General features: G+C 44.7%; 2 protein-coding genes across 2 annotated transcripts; both read right to left on the bottom strand.

The window, feature by feature from the left end:
- Window positions 1-3: 3 nt before the first annotated feature.
- On the bottom strand, window positions 4-13,532 carry bpifcl (BPI fold containing family C, like). Its single transcript, XM_056272841.1, has 15 exons — window positions 13,425-13,532; window positions 12,669-12,783; window positions 12,177-12,308; window positions 4,162-4,317; window positions 3,944-4,007; window positions 3,689-3,749; window positions 3,407-3,498; window positions 2,712-2,888; window positions 2,292-2,351; window positions 1,562-1,729; window positions 1,203-1,270; window positions 1,067-1,109; window positions 914-977; window positions 604-680; window positions 4-136 (listed from the first exon to the last, which is right to left on the bottom strand). The coding sequence occupies exons 1-15, from the start codon at window positions 13,522-13,524 to the stop codon at window positions 83-85; spliced, it is 1,431 nt and encodes a 476-aa protein (XP_056128816.1). The 5' UTR covers window positions 13,525-13,532; the 3' UTR covers window positions 4-82.
- Window positions 13,533-15,516: 1,984 nt separating this feature from the next.
- On the bottom strand, window positions 15,517-18,232 carry LOC130108347 (vesicular inhibitory amino acid transporter-like). The gene is made up of 2 exons (XM_056275254.1): window positions 17,846-18,232; window positions 15,517-16,816 (listed from the first exon to the last, which is right to left on the bottom strand). Exons 1-2 carry the CDS (start codon window positions 18,230-18,232, stop codon window positions 15,629-15,631), a joined length of 1,575 nt encoding a protein of 524 aa, XP_056131229.1. The 3' UTR covers window positions 15,517-15,628.
- Between the last annotated feature and the right edge of the window lie 2,749 nt (window positions 18,233-20,981).

Here is a 20,981-nt window from a genome sequence, read left to right as displayed (position 1 = left end):
GCACTGGGATCTGAACTGGGATGTAACAGAATCCGTGTTGGTTTGATGTGTCCAGGCTGAGTGGTCCAGTATGTGATGTCAGTTAGGACCTCTCAGGGTTCCTCACCTCAGCATCGGAGAGGATGGCTAAAAATCCCTGTTCAAAATAAAAAGGATGGTGAGCTCGCCAGAATAGACCAGTTAAGTAAAAATTCCCCAAAAATAAATGTTCTTCCAAACTTCCCCATTTTCAGTCTTTGTGTGGGGAAAAGATGAGTGTGCGCTCGTATGGTGAAATTGTTGAAACGAACAAGCCGAGTTTTCCGACTCCCGCGGAATCCGACTCCCTTTAGCGTGAGGCCAGGTTAGGTTACGTTAACCCCCCACCCTGTTCACGCCAAGGGGAGTCGGAAAATTCTACAGCACCGTTTTTGAACTAGAACAAGCGCAACAGAATCTGACAAAAGTGTGAGAAAAGTGCGTCATTTTACTAAGACTTGCTTCTTCTTTTCTTTTTAAGCGATGAGCAACTTCAACAACAGATGTATCCGCTGTGAGTGCTTAGCTTTATAACATGAATGAAATGGCTCAATAATATGAAGAAAATGTCAGAGGGATACAGACCTGCTGCACATTCAACACAGGGTTGACCAACTGTGCGTGTTGCATGCTGGGTAACGCAAAGCCTTCGGTGAGATTTTCTAAAATGGACAAGCACAGTTCAGGCTGAGAACAAGGTAATCAAAACACAAAGGTCACACACCGCTGTTATGAATATCCACAGCATGGCAATATAGTCCGGTTTAAATACATCTGAGCTTTTGAGTCTGACTGAAATAATAATTTACCTGGCACTAGGCTTTTAAATATTACAATAATGAGGATATTAGGTTCTGATTTCCATGAATCGTAAACGTCAAAAGGAAACACTCACTGTTCACTTTGGACAGGACACCATACTTTATTCCCAGTCCAATGACACCCTCCAGAGCAGCTGTCTGTAAAACATGTGCTTGGCTGTCACAGTCAAACTGAGAAATTGCACACACATAAGCCTTACTGTCAAACAGCATCTTCCTTGCCATACCTTAAAGGTTCCTATTTCACTTTCCTCCAATGTTGATGTCAAACTATTGAAAGGAAAGGGGAAAAAAGTGGTATTGGACCTTCACAAACTCGAGCTTATTTCTCTTGAATGTCCTTGACCTCCTGACCATACTTACTTGTCCATTGCCACGTAGCCTTTGATTCTTCCACTGTCGATCCACACTTTACCACTGAATTTAGAGTCCTGCAAACAGTAGAATATTAATATATTAAAATGTTTGTTTGTAGTCTATATATAATGTGTTGGCCACTCTAATGTTCATGATTAGATGTACAACCGGTCCGCTATCTCCTGTCAATGTCCAATTGTGCAACATTTTGGTTTCAGTTGATTCAATTGATTGTTATTTTACATAAATCTCACTCTCTCTGTACAACAATTCTTGGACCGCTTTTACATGTGGTTTCCTTTAGACAAAACTGCTGAATCAAAAAGAAGTTTTGTGTTGTAAAGCTACAGACAAGAATAACTCACGAGACCGAGTTTAAACAATGGGGTCAGCGTGGCATTAGGCTGGATGGCAAAGGCCTTGACAACAGCAGGGAAGTCCAGGTTAACAACACCTGGCTGGAAGCAGAAGGACGGAGCCTCCTTGGCATATACCTGTATTTCCATCAGCAGTCCTGGAAACAGCTTGGGAAGCTGAAGGAGACACGTGATTGTAAGATTTTTTTTAGTATTTTGTGACATTTACAGTTCACTATCATAGAGACAGTGTAGAGTGAAGATGGACCAAAAACCTGAGCGTTGCAGCAAGGGGATGAGATCTAACAAAGGTTCATAACACAGACTTGAAAATCACAGTTGGGCATAAAAAAGAGACAACCTGCAGGAATCCAATTTCCCAAAGGGGACTTGATAAAGTTTATCTCATCATACTGCATCATACCTTGCAGGTTAATTTGGGAAATTGTTAAAGTGAGTAGTTGTACCACATTAGCACACGTTCATACCAGTAGACCCAACAATCCCCGTTTGAGTCCAATATTGTGGAGTGATTCAAATACCAGGTTTGGTTTCCTGTGGTGGGGATTGCAGGCATACCCTTCTAGTCTCTGTGTTAACTGTAGACTTTTTTAAATCCGCTCTATGGATGATTCTGTCATGCTGAGGCGTTGATATCTAAATGAGTTCCCACCCCAACCAATGTCATAAATCAATGGTTTCCTAATCTGAACCTAAGAAGGACAGCAGGATTTCTCACCTGAGGGATAAATGGACCGAATGAGCTGGTGTTAAGGTGGAAAGACGAGGTGCGAGGAATCTGAGATGGATGAAAAGGGGAAATGTGGAGTCAAGAAAATTCTCATTTCACAAGACACATGAAGTGGGAAAGGGAATACTGGACTGACATATTGATGAATGTGGAAAGAGATGACAGGATTTGAGATGAAGACTGCCATATTCCTTTGTTAAACTTCCTTCTTTCCATCTTTTTTTTCATTCTTTCTTTCGTGCTTGCTTGCAAGAGGGCCCTTGAATTCATATATTTTAAGACAGGGCCCGTATTAACTAGCTGACCCAAAAATTAGAACCGCCCCTCCCCCCACACACACACTTTGTGTACCTCCTTTCTTTCTGTCTATCTCTCAATCCAGTCATCCATCGTTTTAGTTACACTTACCATGCTGTCATTGATGAGGATCTGAAGTTGTCCCGCTGAAAAGTATCCATAGGAAGCAGAGTTGGCTGTGAATTCGGACAGGCCCATTGACAACATGTAGTCCGGCTGCTCAGGCAGTGTGAAGGGCTGGGCCTCAAACGGGGGTTCCTCATGACCTTTGACACTGTAGAACTTCCCCTGTCATTGAAGAGTCCCACAGTGTCGGTCACACACAGGTTACAGCTGAGATCACCTGCAGCAGCTTGAAACATAACCTCAGTTTTCGCTTTTATCTGTTGTTAATTGTTTTATTGTTGTAATATCACTGGTATCATTGGCAGCGTGTTTTGGCAGGAGCCGTTCTTGTTAATACGTTTTGCTCTTTGTTTTTGTGAGTGAGCAATCGCAAGATAGTTTTGCAATTCTGCTGTCTCATCTGCCATCCTCCATCCATGCATGGAAACGGTGATCGGCAGAATATATTAAAAATAGTGCAAAAGTGTTTGTTTTACTAATTTTCATTTGTTTGTTTGTTTTTTTACATGTGGAAAACATGTTTACCGTGGGATGATGGTAACCCCAACCCTAAGTCAAAGCATACCTAGAGCATGAAAACTGAATTCATTTCCTGGATTTATAGAATTTCCTCTTGTTCTATTTTCAATGGGGAGTCCACAACACTATTTCTATGTGTAGAAAATAATGTCAGTCTTTACCATGAGGTCCAGTCTCAAGCTCAAATCATCTATGAAAGGTAAGTCTGTGAGAGGGATGTCCACAGCCAAGGCTTCATTCACCTGGAAAGATACTTTATGAAAGCAGAATAGAATATAAAAATTATTCGTTTCCCAAGAGCTATCAATGCTTATACATTCAACCTCAACTGATATCTGAACTTTGGTGTGAATATAAATTAGGATGTATTTATCAGTGTTTGTCTCTTGGTATCAATCAGGCAGACAATACCAGTCAGCATTTTTTCATCCCGGCTGTAATACCATTAATGGCCTGTAAGCGGCGCTCCAACACTAGAATATGCTGTTCCACCGCAGGGCAGATCTGGGAGAGGGATAAAGAGACCATGCTGTCAGTAGGCCCCTCACCCTTTTAAATACAAGCCAAGCCAGGCATTTTCCAGTGTAACCTGTGCATACACAATCTGAGTCTTTTATCAATATAAAAGCATGTATAAGGTAAATCTGGGACCAAATTTAGACCCGATGAACATTTAAAGGATATTGATAAGTACTCACGTTTCCCTCTATTTTACCTCTGATGTGTCCATAGAATTTGTCAACAAAAGGCTGGACGATCCAACTAGAGACAAGACAAGATGTCTCAGTTTGTGAAGATGTATGGAACTCTCTCTCTCTCTCTCTCTCTCTCTCTCTCTCTCTCTCTCTCTCTCTCTCTCTCTCTCTCTCTCTCTCTCTCTCTCTCTCTCTCTCTCTCTCTCTCTACCCCTCCTTACCTGCCTCCACCATGGAGGTTAAGCTTCACATTTCCAACGGTAGCTTGGCAGCTGACACTGGACACAGAGAGGTGCCCACTGGCATCCCTCCCCAGTTCAATTACAGAGGTCACTTCCACATTAAATACAGCCAGGTCGAATGACCCCGCATCGCGTCTGCAAAAATAAACAGATCAACATACATGTCATTTAATCACATTTTTATTCAAACTTGGACTTGAAGTCCGTGCAAATATTTCAAATGCATTGACTTATTCCAACATATATGGAAGCCACTAGGCTGCAAAGGGACTTTTCCTAGAATGTTAGCTTTACATTCTCTAAGTGAAAAATGCAACAATTCTCACACAATACGCTAGTCCTTGTAATCCGTGGCCCATTCAATACATTGAACATAATTTTATTTTAATTGGTGGCATGTTTAAACAAGACTAGGTCAAAACCTAGTGAATGATTAGACCGTGTTTGGTCAATGTTCTAAATTGCAGCCAGTTTGTTAGAGGGATAGTCAGTGATAGTGTCTATAATGTGAATTCATTGATATTAAATGTTCATTTGCAATTTTCTGTTGTGGTCCTAGTAATATTCGTTGTTAAAATGTACTGAAGTAGCATATCATATGGCATGTTTAAGCTAGGTTTGAGTAAAAAAAAAAGATTATAAATGCAGTTGCAAGAACAATATTTTCTACTCATATTTTGGGATGTTTGATTTTGAAAGAGAACTTAATTTAACTTAATTTGGGGTGCTTTTATCTATGCGCTGTGTCGACGCATGGAGAGCTGTTTTCTCTCCTACACTGCTCTATGCTGGACTGGCACAATGTGTAGCCAGGTGTGAAAACAGTTCTTAAAGTTTCAGTAGTAGCCACGAGTAGCAATATATTCCGCTCGTTAGCTTGCAGTTAATGTGGAAGGAGCTGGCACACTTCCGTGTTTACCAGAAAAGTCATTAGTCGGACGAACAATCGTGTAACTTTAGTGACGTCATTGGTCACCCGATCCAGCGACCCAATCGTGTAACTTGTTCACTCGGTCACTCCGAACATGATCTTTCGGGAGATCGGTGTGGAACGTGTTGTGATGTTGTGTATGGATAGCCGGGTTTGGTTGGACGTCTTGCTCGAAGACTGCGTGGGAAAATGGAGAGGACGCTAGGGAAATGGAAGTTGATCATTTTGAATTTAGAAGCGGACAGCCTCAGAGAAGAGAAAGAAAAAGAAAGTAGATTCATCGAGTCATAGCGAGTGTGAACATGAAGAAGAAGTCTACATGGTTTGAATAAAGATTCGGAGTTTGAAAGAAGGTGCTGGATGTCGGGCTTTGTCAGAAAAGCACACTGTGGCAAGATGGATTAAGAGTGAAGTGGACGAAGTTAAACTGATCGACATAAAGCGACCCGACTTGATAAGCTGTCGAGTGTATGTCAGAGTCACAGATGGAAAAAGCTTTGAAAGTCGCGGTGTTGGGTGCTGGGTGGGAAATACACCGATCGACCAAAACATTAAAACCACCGACAAGTAAGTGAATAGCATTGATTATCTCGTTACACTGGCACCTGTCAAGGGATGGGCTATATTAGTCAGTAAGTGAACAGTCAGTTCTTGAGGTTGATGAAAGCGTGAAAGTTGATGGAAGCAGGAAAAATTGGTAAGCATAAGGATCTGAGCGACTTTGACAAGGTCCAAATTGTGATGGCTAGACGACTGGGTCAGAGCATCTCCAAAACGGCATGTTTTGTGGGGTGTTGCCAGTATGCATTGATCAGGACCCACCAAAAGTGGTCCAAGGAAGGACAACTGATGAACCGACGACAGGGTCATGGGTGCCCAAGGCTCATTGATGCACGTGGGGAGCAAAGGCTAGCCAGTCTGGTTTGATCTCACAAAAGAGTTACTGTAGCTCAAATTGCTGAAAAAGTTATTGTTGGCTATGATAGGAAGGTGCCAGAACACACAGTATATCACAGCTTGCTGTGTATGGGGCTGCATAGCCGCAGACTGGTCAGAGTACCCATGATGACCCCTGTCCACCATTGAAAGCACCTACAATGGGCACATGAGCATCAGACTTGGACCATGGAGCAGTGGAAGAAGGTGGCCTGGTCTGATAAATCAAGTTTTCTTTTACATCATATGGATGGCCAGGGGCATGTGCATCGTTTACCTGGGGAGGAGATGGCATCAGTATGTACTATGGGAAGAAGGCAAGCTGGCAGAATCAGTGTTATGTTCTGCATTACATTACATTACATTACATTGCATTACATTACAGTCATTTAGCCGATGCTTTTATCCAAAGCGACTTACAATAAGTGCATTTAACACAGGAAATCAGAAGAACGACTAGTCATCAGAGGTCATAAGTGCATCTAAACAAGCATCTAAGAGCAAAACCAGTGCTAAAGTAAAAGTGCAAGAATGAGATTTTATTTTTAATGAGTGAATACAATAAGTGCTAAAAACAAGTAACAGGGTAGTAGTTCTTGAAGAGGTGAGTTTTCAACCTGTGCTGAAAGATGGGCAACGACTCCGCTGTCCTGACATCAGTGGGGAGTTCATTCCACCACTGTGGGGCCAGGACAGAAAAGAGCCATGACCGGGTTGACTGGCAGCAAGGGCCACGGAGCGATGGGGCAACCAGGCGTCCCGAGGCAGCAGAGCGAAGTGGTCGGGCGGGGGTGTAGGGCTTGACCATGGCCTGGAGATAGGAAGGAGCTGTTCCTTTCACTGCCCTGTAGGCTAGCACCAGAGTCTTAAACTGGATGTGAGCAGCTACTGGGAGCCAGTGTAGGGACGTGAGAAGGGGAGTTGTGTGGGAGAACTTAGGGTGGTTGAACACCAGAGAGCTGCAGCTTTCTGAACAAGCTCCAGAGGTCTGATGGCTGACGCTGGGGCGTCAGCAAGGAGGGAGTTACCGTAGTCCGGCCGGGAGATGACCAGAGCCTGGGTGAGCACCTGTTCCGTCTCGTCGGTGAGGAATGGGCGAATCCTCCTGATGTTATAGAGGAGAAATCTGCAGGAGCGAGCAGCCGATGCAACGTTTGCAACAAACGACAGTTGGTCATCCAGGATCGCACCCAGATTTCTCACAGTCCGAGTTGGCATCACCATGGTGTTGTCAATGGTGATGGCCAGGTCTCAGTGTGGGCAACTTTTCCCCGGGAGGAACATCAGCTCTGTCTTGCCCAGATTGAGCTTCAGGTGGTGTGTTGCCATCCACCCCGAAATGTCAGTCAAGCACGCAGCAATACGTGTCTCTACTTGTGTGTCAGAGGGAGGAAAGGACAAGATCAGCTGGGTGTCATCGGCATAACAATGGTAAGAGAAGTAATGCGAGTGAATAACAAAACCCAGGGATGTCGTGTACAGGGAGAAAAGGAGAGGACCCAGAACCGAACCCTGTGGAGCGCCTGTAGTCAGTCTGCGAGGCTCCGACACAGATCCCCTCCATGTCACCTGGTAGGAGCTACCCGTCAGGTAGGTTGCAAACATTGAGAGTGCAGAGGCTGTGACACCCAGCCCCTCGAGGGTAGAGAGGAGGATCTGGTGGTTCACTGTGTTGAATGCAGCTGACAGGTCCAGGAGTATCAGGACAGAGGAGAGAGAGTTTGCTCTCGCAGAGCGCAGCAATTCTGTCACTGCAAGGAGGGCCATCTCTGTCGAGTGACCCACCCTGAACCCAGACTGGTTGGGGTCCAGGAGGTTGTTCTGGTGGAGGTACAAAGAAAGTTGGTTAAAGACAGCACGTTCGAAAGTTTTGGATAGAAAGGGTAGAAGGGAAACTGGTCTGTAATTTTTGACGTCAGAGGGGTTAAGTGATGGTTTCTTGAGAAGGGGGGTGACTCTAGCGGTCTTGAAGGCAGATGGAAAGCATCCTGCCTGGAGGGAGGTGTTGATGAGGTGGGTTAGATAGGGAAGGAGTTCAGGTGCTATAGACTGAAGAAGAGGGGAGGGGACCGGGTCAAGGGAGCATTTGGTGGGGCGACGGGATGTGATGAGGTTTAGAATGTCGTCGGGGGAGAGGGGAGCGAGGTGGGATAGGGTGGGACGTGGAGAGGTGAGGGAGAGTGCAGAGGGTGGGATAGTGCAAGCAGCATTAACCGGGTGCTGAGAAAAGGAGGATCTGATGTCGTTTACATTCTTGTCAAAGAAGTTAGCGAAGTCATCAGGGAGAAGGGAGGAATTAGCAGGAGGAGGTGCGGGTTGAAGAAGTGTAGAGAAGGTTTCAAAGAGTTTCTTAGGATTAGAGGCAGAGGACAGGATTTTAGAGCGATAGAAGGCAGCCTTAACAGCAGAAAAGGAGGAGAAGAAAGTGCAAAGAAGAGATTGGAAGTTGAGAAGGTCCTCTGGGAGTTTGCCTTTTCTCCATTTGCGCTCTGCCACTCTCAGGCTCCATCTGTCAGTACGTACTGAGTCGGTCAGCCAAGGGGCATGTGGAGTTGGGCATGCAGGCCTGGATGTGAGGGGACAGAGATTGTCCAGAGAAGAGGAGAGGGTAGAGAGAAGATCAGTAGCAGTGTCAGGGGGTAGGAGAGAGAAAGATTCAGGTGTAGGAAGGATAGAGGTAACAGAGGAAGAAAGATCAGTGGCGGAGAGAGAGCAGAGGTGTCTACAGGTGGAAACCATGTGGGTAGGGGAAGGGGCTGAGGGGGGTGAAGAGAGGGAGAGAGAGTAAGACATGAAATAGTGGTCAGAGAGCTGGAGGGGAGTAACAGAGAGATTAGAAATAGGACAGTGTCTAGTAAAGATAAGGTCCAACTGGTTGCCGGCCTTGTGGGTAGGAGGAGAGGGTGAGAGGTGAAGGTCAAAGGAGGAGAGGAAAGAGAGAAGAGGATCTAGCTTGTTAGTGTGGATGTTGAAGTCACCGAGAAGGATAAGTGCAGAGTCATCAACAGGGAAGTGCGAGGCAAGTGTGTCAAGCTTCTCCAGAAACTCACCAAGGGGGCCTGGTGGGTGGTACACAATCACGATGGTGAGTTTGATTGGATAAGAGACAGTAACAACATGAAATTCAAAAAAGGGCGGAGAAAATTGTGGAATGGAAACAAGAGAGTATTTCCATTTCAGGGAGATTAGCAGGTCAGTACCACCACCCCACCTCCCAGCTCTGTGAGTGTGAGATAAAGAGTACACATCAGACAGAGCTGCGGGTGTGGTAGTATATTCTGGGATGATCCAGGTCTCAGTTAGAGCAAGACAGTTGAGGGAGAGCAAGCATGCGTAGCCTGAGATAAACTCAGCTTTTGGCACCACAGACTGGCAATTCCAGAGCCCTCCCGTCACCACTTGCTCAACGTGAGTGGAGAGAGTGGGATAGATGGGATTGGTAGGGTCCCAGCACCTAGGAGTGACCCAACGTCTATGCCAGCCCCGGGAAGAGGAAAGGACAGGAATGCGAAGGAAACACATAGTCTATACTAGGTACACAAAATACAGATGACTGACCGGATCTAAAAAGAGCAGTCCGTGCTTGACGAAGTCTTGGCTTGAAAAAGTCACGCTTGCCTTTGTTCACTCTAGCCTTCATTCAAGGACCTTGGGTCCTGACATTCATGTGGATGTTACTTTGACACGTACTACCTACCTAAACATCATTGCAGACCAAGTACACCCCTTCATGGCAATGATATTCCTTGATGGAAGTGACCTCTTTCAGCAGGATAATATGCCCTGCCACACTGCAAAAATTGCTCAGGAATTGTTTGAGGAACATGACAAAAGTTTCAAAGTGTTGCCTTGGCCTCCTAATTCCCCAGATCTCAATCCAATCGAACGTCTGTGGGATGTGCTGAATAAACAAGTTCAATCCATGGATCTGCTGCTAACGTCTTGGTGCCAGATACCAGAGGATGCTTTCAGAAGTCTTGTGAAGTCCATGCCTTAAAGGTTCAGAACTGTTTTGGTGGCATGAGGACCTACACAATGTTAGGCAGGTGGTTTTAATATTTTGTCTGATCAGTGTATACCCAGTGTCATGTTTTCCACTCGGCAAGAAAACTCCAATAAAAGGTGTTGTTGATGGCGTTTCACACAGAGTGGATGTAAGGAGATTTAAAGAGTGTAGAGGGGTGACTGACAACTATAGAATGAATAGTTTTGATGAAGTATGAGACTAAATCTGTTATGATACACTTTGATTTGGAGTACTTGCCTGATAGCGTGTTCTTGGACCAGTACTTGTACTTTTTCTTGTACCCAGTAAGGCAGTGTGTTCCCAAACCTTTGCAGTGTAAAAATGTTGGAAATTTGTCATCGTTTATTTGTATGCAGGAGTGATTTTACCACGTAATAAATGTGGGGGAGAATGAATGTGAAGGAAACTGAAAAAGATCCATTGTCTTCTTTGCAAAGGGAATCATTCAGCATGGGAGGCTAAATGGTCAAAGAGAATATAGGAGGCAGAAGTAATCAGGGTTAGATCAAAGAAGGGAACTAGTCATGAGGAAGTAGTCAAGAAATATTAAGATGTGAGACAAGATGCTAAGGAGGACAAGTCAGTCAGGAAGCATGCTGAGTTTTGCTTTTGTTAGGATCAGATGAAGTTTTTGGCCTTTTTGGCAATGGTAATTAGCTGTACTGCTGGGGTAGGAATAAAATCTGAGAGATTTGACATAATTGTAGATGCAGCAAGGACATTTCTGGGTGTTGTAGCAGTTTCTGGAGAAGGTGTGCAGCAGCTGTTGAGAGATGCTTTTAGTCCCTCAGAAACCTGAGAAATAGAGAAGCTATACCAGAGTGGGAAATGGGTGGGAAGGACTTATTATTATTTTATTTAGTTAGTGGAGATTTTAGTTTAAATCCAGTAGATGGCGGATGCCAACCGTCAATAAAAACCAATAAAAAAGGCGTCCGGGTAGTGTAGCAGTCGATTCCGTTGCCTACCAACATGGGGATCGCCGAATCGAATCCCTGTGTTACCTCCGGCTTGGTTGGGCGTCTGTCTCTATAGACACAATTGGCCGTGTCTGCGGGTGGGAAGCTGGATGTGGGTATGTGTCCTGGTCACTGCACTAGCACCTCCGCTGGTCGGTCAGGGCGCCTATTCGGGGGGGAAGGCGAACTGGGGGGGGGGTAGCGTGATCCTCCCACGTGCTACATCCTCCTGGCGAAACTCCTCACTGTCAGGTGAAAAGAAGCAGCTGGCGACTCCGCATGTATCGGAGGAGACATATGGTAGTCTGCAGCCCTCCCCAGATCAGCAGAGGGGGTGGAGCAGTGAACGGGACAGCTCGAAAGAGTGGGTTAATTGGCCGGATACAGCTGGGGAGAAAAATGGGGGAAAAAATACAAAAAAAACAAGAAGAAGAAACATCCACAGTGATCACTCAGTCATGGACATTCGTGTTTGTAGGGCTGGCCCGCTGGTCCGGCCCAGCCAAAAATATTATTTCATTAATTATTTGTGTGCATGTAGCACATGTGAAACAGAATGCTGACTCAATCGCAGAGTTACAGAATGGAAAAAGAGTTGTCATACTGAGAACTCTTCATGCCATTCCCATGTCTGAAAAATGGAAATGGGTAAATTAGGAATATAAAGGTAATGATGTTTCCTGATAAAACCCACCTGCCTATAGAACCTCTGTGTTACTGTGTGCAGTCTTTATATAGACTATACAAGAAACCACCTCTTAGCCACTCTTCCTTGAAATTTTAAGTCAATACAGATTTTTATCAGGTCAAAATCATCATCATGAATAAACTGGTTGTCGAAATTGCTACTTTTGGGTAATACTTGGTTTTGACATGTGAATGGTACACTCTATGACACTCATATTTACATTTATTGCCTATATCCACTTAATGCAATTCAGGGTGGGGGCATGAGCCCATCGCAACAGGAAGTAGAAGTGATAGTGTGGTGCATCAAAAAGATTGCGTCCAGATGCTATATAAAGGTTTGTCTACAGATAAAACAAGAATTTTAAAACGCTGCCTTCATCCGCATTCGATATGAGGCTAGACACCCGTTGTGGGGAGGAGGAAATTACTTTGGTGAATTGTTTTAACTCACATAATCCCATAGTTGATCCTCCAGTTGCCATGTACTGCAGCACTGAGGCCTGGAAGAGTAGACTTGAATCCTGTGACAGTCTGATAGAAGTCAATGGATGGTTCTGGAAAATCACACTGGGTCACAGTCATGCTTAAGAAAGTGAAAGAAAGCACAGAGATGTGAAGGGAAGGATTAACATATGATATGTGTGCAATTTTATTTTATTTATTTTTTGTCTTGAGCCCAAATTCAAGATGAAGTCTAATCTAGAAAACCTGAACTGAAATTGGAGAACTAACCTTGAAAAGTACTTTCATTGTGGAGCAGGGCTAAATATAATTCTCTTTTTAACACCTCTGTGATGTTTGGCCTGACTGAAAACTTGAAGCTTCATGTTGTATGTAGTTGGGCATGAACGTGAAAAGCACAAATTTGGATGCTAAGATCAAGCCAAAGGTGTTTCTCTCATAAATCTAAATAAATCTCTTATTAAAATGAATGTAACCGTACTCAGTAAGTGTGTAGCCCACAGTTCCAAATGGGCGGATGTGGATTCCACCGCTGACATCAGGGACAGACAGGTCTTTCAAACTCTGCTGAGCCCATCCTGCACCTGCATGCCTCCCTGGGATGTACAACATACAATTACAAAAAATAATAATAAAAATAAACAAACAAACAAATAAATAAATAAATATATATATATATATATAACTTTGTTAAAAGAAACACTCAATGATAGGGAAAGTGCTTAACAAATAAGAGCAAAATAATCTGGATTTTTATATATGTATATGTATGTATATGTATATATATGTATGTATGTATGTATATGTATGTATGTATGTATGTATATATAATATTTCAAAGTTGTTAAATGGCAGAACAAGCCCGTTTCATGCTCAGTGCACTCATCAGCTGCCTACGTAAATATCATTATTTATACCAGTTGCCTACGTTCTATGAATTGTTGAACTCTTTTTTCTACACTGAACGTTTCATTACAACATCCTATGGACATATCTATATCTATATCTATCTATCTATCTATCTATCTATCTATCTATCTATCTATCTATCTATCTATCTATCTATCTATCTATCTATCTATGTATATATTATCAATGTGATTTAAAAATCACACCTTTTAGACACTATAATTTGATTCCATTGCAACATGTGACCCCACACGGAAATGCATTTTAACTTGTCCTTAAGCTGACCAAGTTCACATCCAGGAGAATCAGATTATTGATATTACATTACCATACTGAAGTCCTTTGTTTGTCAAAATTATTTTTATGGCAGGATTTTCCCCACAAGTACAGGCTGTTAGGATGAACACGATCACCAAGTATGGCAGCATTCTGCAGGGTTCCCTATAGAGGAGGGAACAACCGCCTTCATACCAACACACTTGTCAAACCAGCATTTTCACTTTAAATGCAGTCGCAGCAAGAGACTGTCATCACCAAATTTAGACGACCAATGCCTATTCACTTGTATTTCTGATACGTTACTTGATTGAACTGGAGAAAAAATGAAACATTGATTTCAAATGTTACATTTTCTGTGCTAAAGTTATCTAGCGGAGCTAAAGTAAGATGAGTCTGCTTACCAGGCTGACGGTTGTCTCCGGATGTGTGAAGTGTCTTCACGAGGCTCTGCTAACGGAGTAGATGTCTCATGTGGTAATGATTTATATAGAGTGGATTTCCTCCATCAGTGAGAAGTGAAACTGATTGAAGACTGAGCACTTAGATTGACTCCTTTTGAAAAATGGCTCGCAGTTGGGCAATACAAGGTAGCATGATTCTTACACACTCTCCGGTTTACATTCCCTGGTTTGAGAACTGTGTCTTCAAATGTGTACAAACATGGATTCTCCCTTGCAAAATCATGTCTTTCTAGTCTATTGCAAATTTCTGTTTGAGTGCATTGGGTCTACTTCCTGAAAGTGGGCCGAGAGTCGATGTCATCTATCTAAATGAGTATGCTGGGAGCTCTTGCACACCAAACGTGTAGCAAATATCCATAAATTGAAATAGTGTAGGAAACACAGCCCTGTGAGACATATCTAGGAGAATGCATTTAATATCAGTCTCTCACACACACTACCTTAAGGATGCCTTTATTCTGCATATCAAAGGACATCATGGTCCAACGGCTTGTAGAGGTGGAAGTGAAAGTTGTTTCACTTTCTTGGGGGTGGATTGTTTCTGCAGCGCATTTTGCAGATAATAGAATTAAATGCATTCAGTTGGATACAGTGATGAGCGCCACAACCCAATGCAGAAATGTCTGTTCACCTGTTAGTGGGACTGGCTTGGGACTGAAATAATATCTCCTGCAAAGGTTTCAGTATGACCAGAAACCATGTTGTTGTTGTTTTTTTGTTTTTTTGTTGTTGTTCTTTGGCCCCTACAAAGAAAAATAATGGAGAGGAAAGAAATCACACCCACATGTAACGTCACACTTGAAACACAGTTAGCGTTTTTTCTAGAATGAGGACGTTCCTAAGCCAACCGAGATGTTGTGCAAAACAAAAACGAAAAAGGGAGAGTCAGCTATTCCTCTCAGTGTTTTCATTTCATTGGGCAAAGAAACCAAGAGACACCAGCCATAAAATACTTCATTTATTTATATCTCTTGTTTCAACACATACTCGTTTTCTCACACATCATGATTAGTTTCCATTAAAAGCACAACGAACACGTTCAACAGGACTAGAGTATTATCAGACAAACAGTTTCCATAGAGCACATTTAGGACTCACTTGCTTGCACTTTGAATTCACTTCATCCAGAATGACACTTCAAACACCAAGAAAACAAATGTGTGACACCCAGGACTATTTCAAGCTTACAACCAAACAAACAAAACTCCAAATTGAAATTCTCTGTTCAAACAACTACACACAAGTTATTTAAGGTCGATTATAATCCATTAAGCACTGTCTGATTTGACAAGTGCCTTGGTCTTCTATTTTCTCTGGAGCAGACTTAAAGATATTTCAAGCTGCTTAAAAACCAATAATGGAGTTTTCCCTCCACTATTTTTTATAGCACAGTTCATTGTCAAGATAAAAACAAGTACACACTCATAGTTAAGACCCATTTTACGGTGACAACCTTGCATGGGGGTTGATAGCTATACAGGCTTGCTGCTGTCTTCATATGTATTGACTCCCTCTTAATATGATGATGTGTTCTTCTCATGTCCACTTCACAAAACATGCCCTCTGTTATGCAAAGGCTACTGTACACTAAGATTATTGGGTCCATTATTGCACATTATCACGAAGGCAAAATTAAAAAGAAATACATTTAACACAGGCAATCCTCCTCATGAACTTGGTTGTCAGGTGGTCAAAATGATTCGACATGCGCAGTGGTCTGCGTCGTTACGCCCCAAGTGAAAATGGCATTTCAGGACATCACCATTCAATACTAGCATCTTTTCACCAGCTTTCATTCGTGGAGATTGTACTTGAATGCCTCTATCAGCCCTTCGATGGAGTGAATAAAGCCGGATATGGCACAGATGCCACCAATAACAAAAATGGCAACATCAAAAAACACGTGATGCCACAACAGACTCCTCCACTGGAGCTTCAGGTGGAAGAGGCTCGGTAAGAGGAAGCACAAACCAGCGCCAGTAAGGCTTCCGGTTAAGCCCATGAGGAGGGCAAAGTGGGGAACAAAGATGGCCATGAGCAATGTGAAGACAACTAGGGTAACACGAAGGCCCAGACCCCATGATTTTAACTGCCCGCTGGGGCCATAGCAGTCAGGGAAAATGGCTCTCCCACCATCTTGGAAAAATGATTTCTCCAAAACTTCAACCGCTGCGAAGAACGGCAGAGGATAGGATAGCAACGCCTTTGCCACAAGGAAGAGGTTCACCACAGCGCGGATGGTTGATGGCAAGTTATCCGTGATCACCTCTTTGGTAGTGTCCGCCCAGGTCAGATAGGCCACCAGGGCAAAAAGACCCTTGAGGACGCAGGCGGCGATATGAGTCCAGTCCATCATGCAGTGGAACTCGCTGGGCTTCTGCATGTTCCCCTCCAGAGAGGGCAGGAAGATCTGGGATGTGTAGCTGAACACAATGATGCCGATTGAGATGGGGAACTTCTTGACATCAATGTAGAACTTGACCTTCTCCCAGGCCCAGTCGCGGGCCCTGGACAGGCAGTAGGCTATCACTAGGATGTTGATGACGAAGTGAGCGAGGGTGCACAGCAAGCTGAACTTGGACACGGCCTTGAGGCTCTTCAGGAAGGCGCAGGGCAGGAGAGCAGCCGTGGCCACCACCGACCAGGCCTTCTGGGAGACGGGCAGACCCGGGAAGCTGTTGTACATCAGATTTCCGCTGACTACCACATACAGGATACACGTCATGATCAGCTCAATGATCTGCGCCACGTTTACGACGTGGCCACCGAGCGAGGGGAAGCGTGGCGTGCAGCAGGCGTTGGCGATGTCCACGTAGGAGTCCCTCACACGCACCAGGACACCGTCCTCATTTTCCTCGTAGAGACATGCAATGAGGATCTTGCCGGTGTAGCAGCACACCACGGCGGCAAAGATGATGAGGAAGAGGCCGAGGTAGCCACCATGGAGGATGGCGTAGGGCAGGCCAAGGACGAACATGCCCTGTGGACATAGAAGCGCAGTTGAGTGGCGGATAGACGAGGCCCTCGTCACTGTGGCAGGCCTCGCCAACAAAGCCAGGCACACGACAGATTAAACACATGGCAGGATAATAATAATGTTAATTTCCGCTGACCTCACTAATACTAAAATGCAAAAATTTTAACTTTAATCCACTATATTTCTTTACTCCCCAACATCATCATTTTAACCCCCCCCCTTTTTTTAAATTTTGCCCCACCCCTGAACAGACCGTTTTTCGTTCAGTTATAGGATGCACTGTATTAAGCTTTCAGAATAAAATTTAAATTCCACTTTTAAATGTATTTAATGAAAGCCCCGATTACTGCGATGGTAACGCTGATAAACGTGAGAAGGCCCTTAAGCCTCGGGGCTATCGAGGGCCTGCAGGGAGAGCTGCTGTCTGCTGATAAAACCATCTGAATAAATACATCTGAAATGACCTCAGACCAAATCACAGTAATCATAACGCTAGTTATAATAACAATAATAATAATAATTGCCTACTAAGAACGAGAGTAAATGGGCTGCATTTTATCTATCGAGGATAAAAAATATTGAATGAATTTGTAGGCAAACAACATCGTATTCGTTGGTAATGGCATGGCTCCACTGTGTGATAGGATACTGGCACCAATAAGAGTGCACTACATAAGTACCCTGACCACACACCTGTACTCCCGACACACACACGTACCCCCCCACCACCACCACCACCACCACCCCACTCGAGAGACACACACACACACACACACACACACACACACACACACACACACACACACACACACACACACACACACACACACAAACACACACACACACACACAGTGGCTGCCCGCTGCTGCTGCATATGACTCATACCAGTAATAAAATAATTTATAGTTCAAGGTGACTTTTGGTCCACTTGTGCAGGCCCCAAATGCATTGCGGCATTTATCTGAGCGCACATATCAATATGTGCAGTGTGACAACATTTTCTAGAGCGTGCCCCAGCGCATGTGTATGTACCTGAATGGCATTGGTGACGTTCCACCCTGCTTCCCAAGAGGTGATTTTTGGTTTATCCTCGCTGAAAGAACCGTCCGTTTTGAGGGACGGCGGCTTCGGACCGGTCCCATCTCTTTGGTAGTGGCTGTCCCCATCCATCTCCCCCTCTCCTCCGATTTCTCCCCCATCCTCTTCCTCGTCGCCTTGAAGGATGTCCATTTGCATCCCCTGTCTGTAATCGTAGTCCAAGTCGTCGCACTCGGCGAAACCCACGCCTTCTTCATCCGTCGCGGCCTGGAAGCCCAGCCGGGCGAACACCCCGCTGACCTTGGCCTGGGATTTGTGGGACACCGTGTGGGCGGCGTTGGTCAGCTTGTTGGTCAGCTTGTGTCGGATGAGGTGAGCCATCTTTCCGCGTTAAAAGAGGTTCTTCACGGGGGAAACGAGATAACGTGGTAGAGACGAGGCTGGCCGGTGCATGCAGAGGGGTTACCTTAATTTGTCCCGCCGCTATAAAATCATGCCTGTTGCCTCGACGTTGCGCACTTTGGCTCCTCTTAACGCAGACACAGCCCTCTATGACGGCCGTTCAAGCGCTTCATCCGCTCCGCACCGCAGCGCTCCAAAGCCCCTCAGCCGCTCCTCCTGGTAATCCACATCCCCCCAAGAAGTCCGCCCCGCTGTCGGAATCAACGGAGAAGCGGCAAGTCATCAAAAAAGAAGAAGAAAAAGGAGAAAAAAAGAAAGAAAAAGAAGAAAAACACGAAAGAAGTCAAACGTTTCTTCGTTAAAAAAAAATCCAAAACAAACAAATTTCGTGTGTCTTTCCCCTCCGATACTTGTCCCCTCTGCCGAGCGGTGGGCGGTTGGTAGTCTGATGTCACCGCGGTGACAGGCGCAAAGCGCAAGCGGTGGAATCTGTGTGTCACGCATAGTGCGGGGGGGGCGTGCACGTGCTCGCGTAAAGTACCAATGTCTTTTACACACGCGCGCACTCGCGCACAGAGGGAGAGAGAGAGAGCGAGAGAGAGAGAGAGAGAGAGAGAGAGAGAGAGAGAGAGAGAGAGAGAGAGAGAGAGAGAGAGAGAGAGAGAGAGAGAGAGAGGAAAAACCTTGACCCTTTCAATGGGGCAGTATTTTCACCGGTAGAGTAATCAAGGACAAAATGGTCAATTGAGAACGTGATGGACACGCTGCCCCGACGTCATGAATGAAGGGAAAGAAGGGACACCGCCGTCTCAGCCCGGCAGTCTGTTGACAGGCGGCGGCATCAGCAGTCTATAGGCTGCTGTCCGCGCGGCAACACGCGTCGACATTTCCTATTACGTTATCCAAACCTTTCCAGATGCGTCCTCGGATGGACTTCGTATCCTTATCACGAATAAATGAGACAGGTCCGAACTGAGTGTTTTAGTAAGGGCCTTTGAATATGACCACACGTCTGAACTGTATCCCACGTGATATCTTTTTGTTTTTCGTTATAAAACATCTTAATAAAATCCACAAAGGCTATTCGCTTACATTACAATATCTTATATCAGCCCTAATTTAGTGAAAAGCCGCGTGTATGTTTTAAAGCCGCACGCACCTATACATTTAGCTCACGCGCACACGCCGATTATAGTTTGCAGGTGTTTTGTTTTTTAAGAATGGAATATAGCACGAGAGGACCATGTCTCCTCCACAAGGATTTTGGAAAAAACAACCCGATAGGCTAATGTAATAGATTCATGCCGAATACAAATATTATTACCGAACAGTAGATTCGCTTTACAAGTTCTTTGCTTGTTTAAATCGCCCGTATTCATCAGATAATATCGAATAACGTGAAAAAATACATACTATGTTTAAGCATAAATGATTATGATTTTATTTTTTACAAAATAGGCCTTTGTCGCAAAATGTGAACTCATGGTGGCATTGTTTTTTTATTATTATTATTATTCTAAATCACCATTGCCTCCGATCGACATAGTATATGTTAATATCTTATTGGCCCAGCCATGGGGCCGCAGCTGTCTGAATGTTATTTAACGACTTGTTTGCAGACGTCGATGCGACCTGTGCGGGCGACACACCTTGTGCCTCATGTGGGGGAATATAACAAGGGCCCTCACAGCACAGTGCCACGGACAGCGCCGTGGACTTCTGATGACGTATCCTCAGAAATCTTGCCCCCCCCCCTCCCCCCCAACATCATTAGCTCTCTCACGGACTCTTTTCCAGCCCGATGTAGACGTGACACACTGTTCATCATATCATGCGGAGTACCACGTGACCATTAATCCGCTGCTTTAGCGCACCTATAACTTTCACACACGAGCGGGCCGGCGCCACACGAACACACACACACGCGCGCGCGCACACACACACACACACACAAATCTCTGACAAAAATATAGCTATTTTTTTCCGTTCTAATCCTCCGGAACACGAAGCACGTCGTGTTTGCTTTATAATCTGCTGCGACACACTCGGCACACTGAGCAAAACCTTGCAGCCTGCGTGCAGACGGGGGGCTGCAAGCGGTGGTCTCTCAGAGCATTTCTCAAACAATCAAGTTTATGCTCAGTTACCTATGAATATAAATAAACCAAATAAAGACATATAACAATTGTGAAGTTTTCCATTATCACGTCGTGTGGCTTGCTTATCGAAAATAAATCGCCATGTAAAGCAGAGTAATTTATCGTATATTTTTTGTCGCAATATTTAAAGAGCTACAATTGCAATGGGAAAAAAAGAGACACAATTCATAAGACGACAAGGGGTCTAAATTTAGCAACCAGCCAGAGGACAGGGAAAGTTCCACATATATTTTCATGCTGCTTTGCCAGCTGCCATTTGTGTTCAGGCATGTACCCTGTGTGTGTGTGTGTGTGTGTGTGTGTGTGTGTGTGAGAGAGAGAGAGAGAGAGAGAGAGAGAGAGAGAGAGAGAGAGAGAGAGAGAGAGAGAGAGAGAGAGAGCGTGCGTGTGGACGCGATGCTCGCACGCGTGTGTATTTGTGTGTCACCCATGTCTGGAGGCTGATATGCGCAGTGTGTGTCGGGGGCCGCACATGCGTATTCTTCAGTGGGCACGCGCGCGCGCGTGCGCGCGTGTTCTTGGATGGAGAGGAGTGAATATTCCATGGAGAGTCCTTGGGGCATCTTGGT

Source organism: Lampris incognitus, chromosome 2, assembly GCF_029633865.1.
Source record: "Lampris incognitus isolate fLamInc1 chromosome 2, fLamInc1.hap2, whole genome shotgun sequence".
In the NCBI taxonomy this organism is placed as follows: domain Eukaryota; kingdom Metazoa; phylum Chordata; class Actinopteri; order Lampriformes; family Lampridae; genus Lampris; species Lampris incognitus.
Note: the sequence above shows the minus strand (reverse complement) of the source record. Positions and strands in the feature narration are given on the sequence as shown.

What these genes read in the sequence shown, in the direction of transcription:
- LOC130108347 (XM_056275254.1), bottom strand. Translation starts at nt 18,232, where the DNA reads ATGGCTCACCTCATCCGACACAAGCTGACCAACAAGCTGACCAACGCC. An exon ending in ACGTCACCAATGCCATTCAG is followed by an intron (nt 16,817 to 17,845) that starts GTACATACACAT and finishes CTATGTCCACAG; the next exon opens with GGCATGTTCGTCCTTGGCCT.
- bpifcl (XM_056272841.1), bottom strand. Translation starts at nt 13,524, where the DNA reads ATGCTGCCATACTTGGTGATCGTGTTCATCCTAACAGCCTGTACTTGT. An exon ending in AAACAAAGGACTTCAGTATG is followed by an intron (nt 12,784 to 13,424) that starts GTAATGTAATAT and finishes TGTACATCCCAG; the next exon opens with GGAGGCATGCAGGTGCAGGA. An exon ending in TGTCCTGTCCAAAGTGAACA is followed by an intron (nt 681 to 913) that starts GTGAGTGTTTCC and finishes TGTCCATTTTAG; the next exon opens with AAAATCTCACCGAAGGCTTT.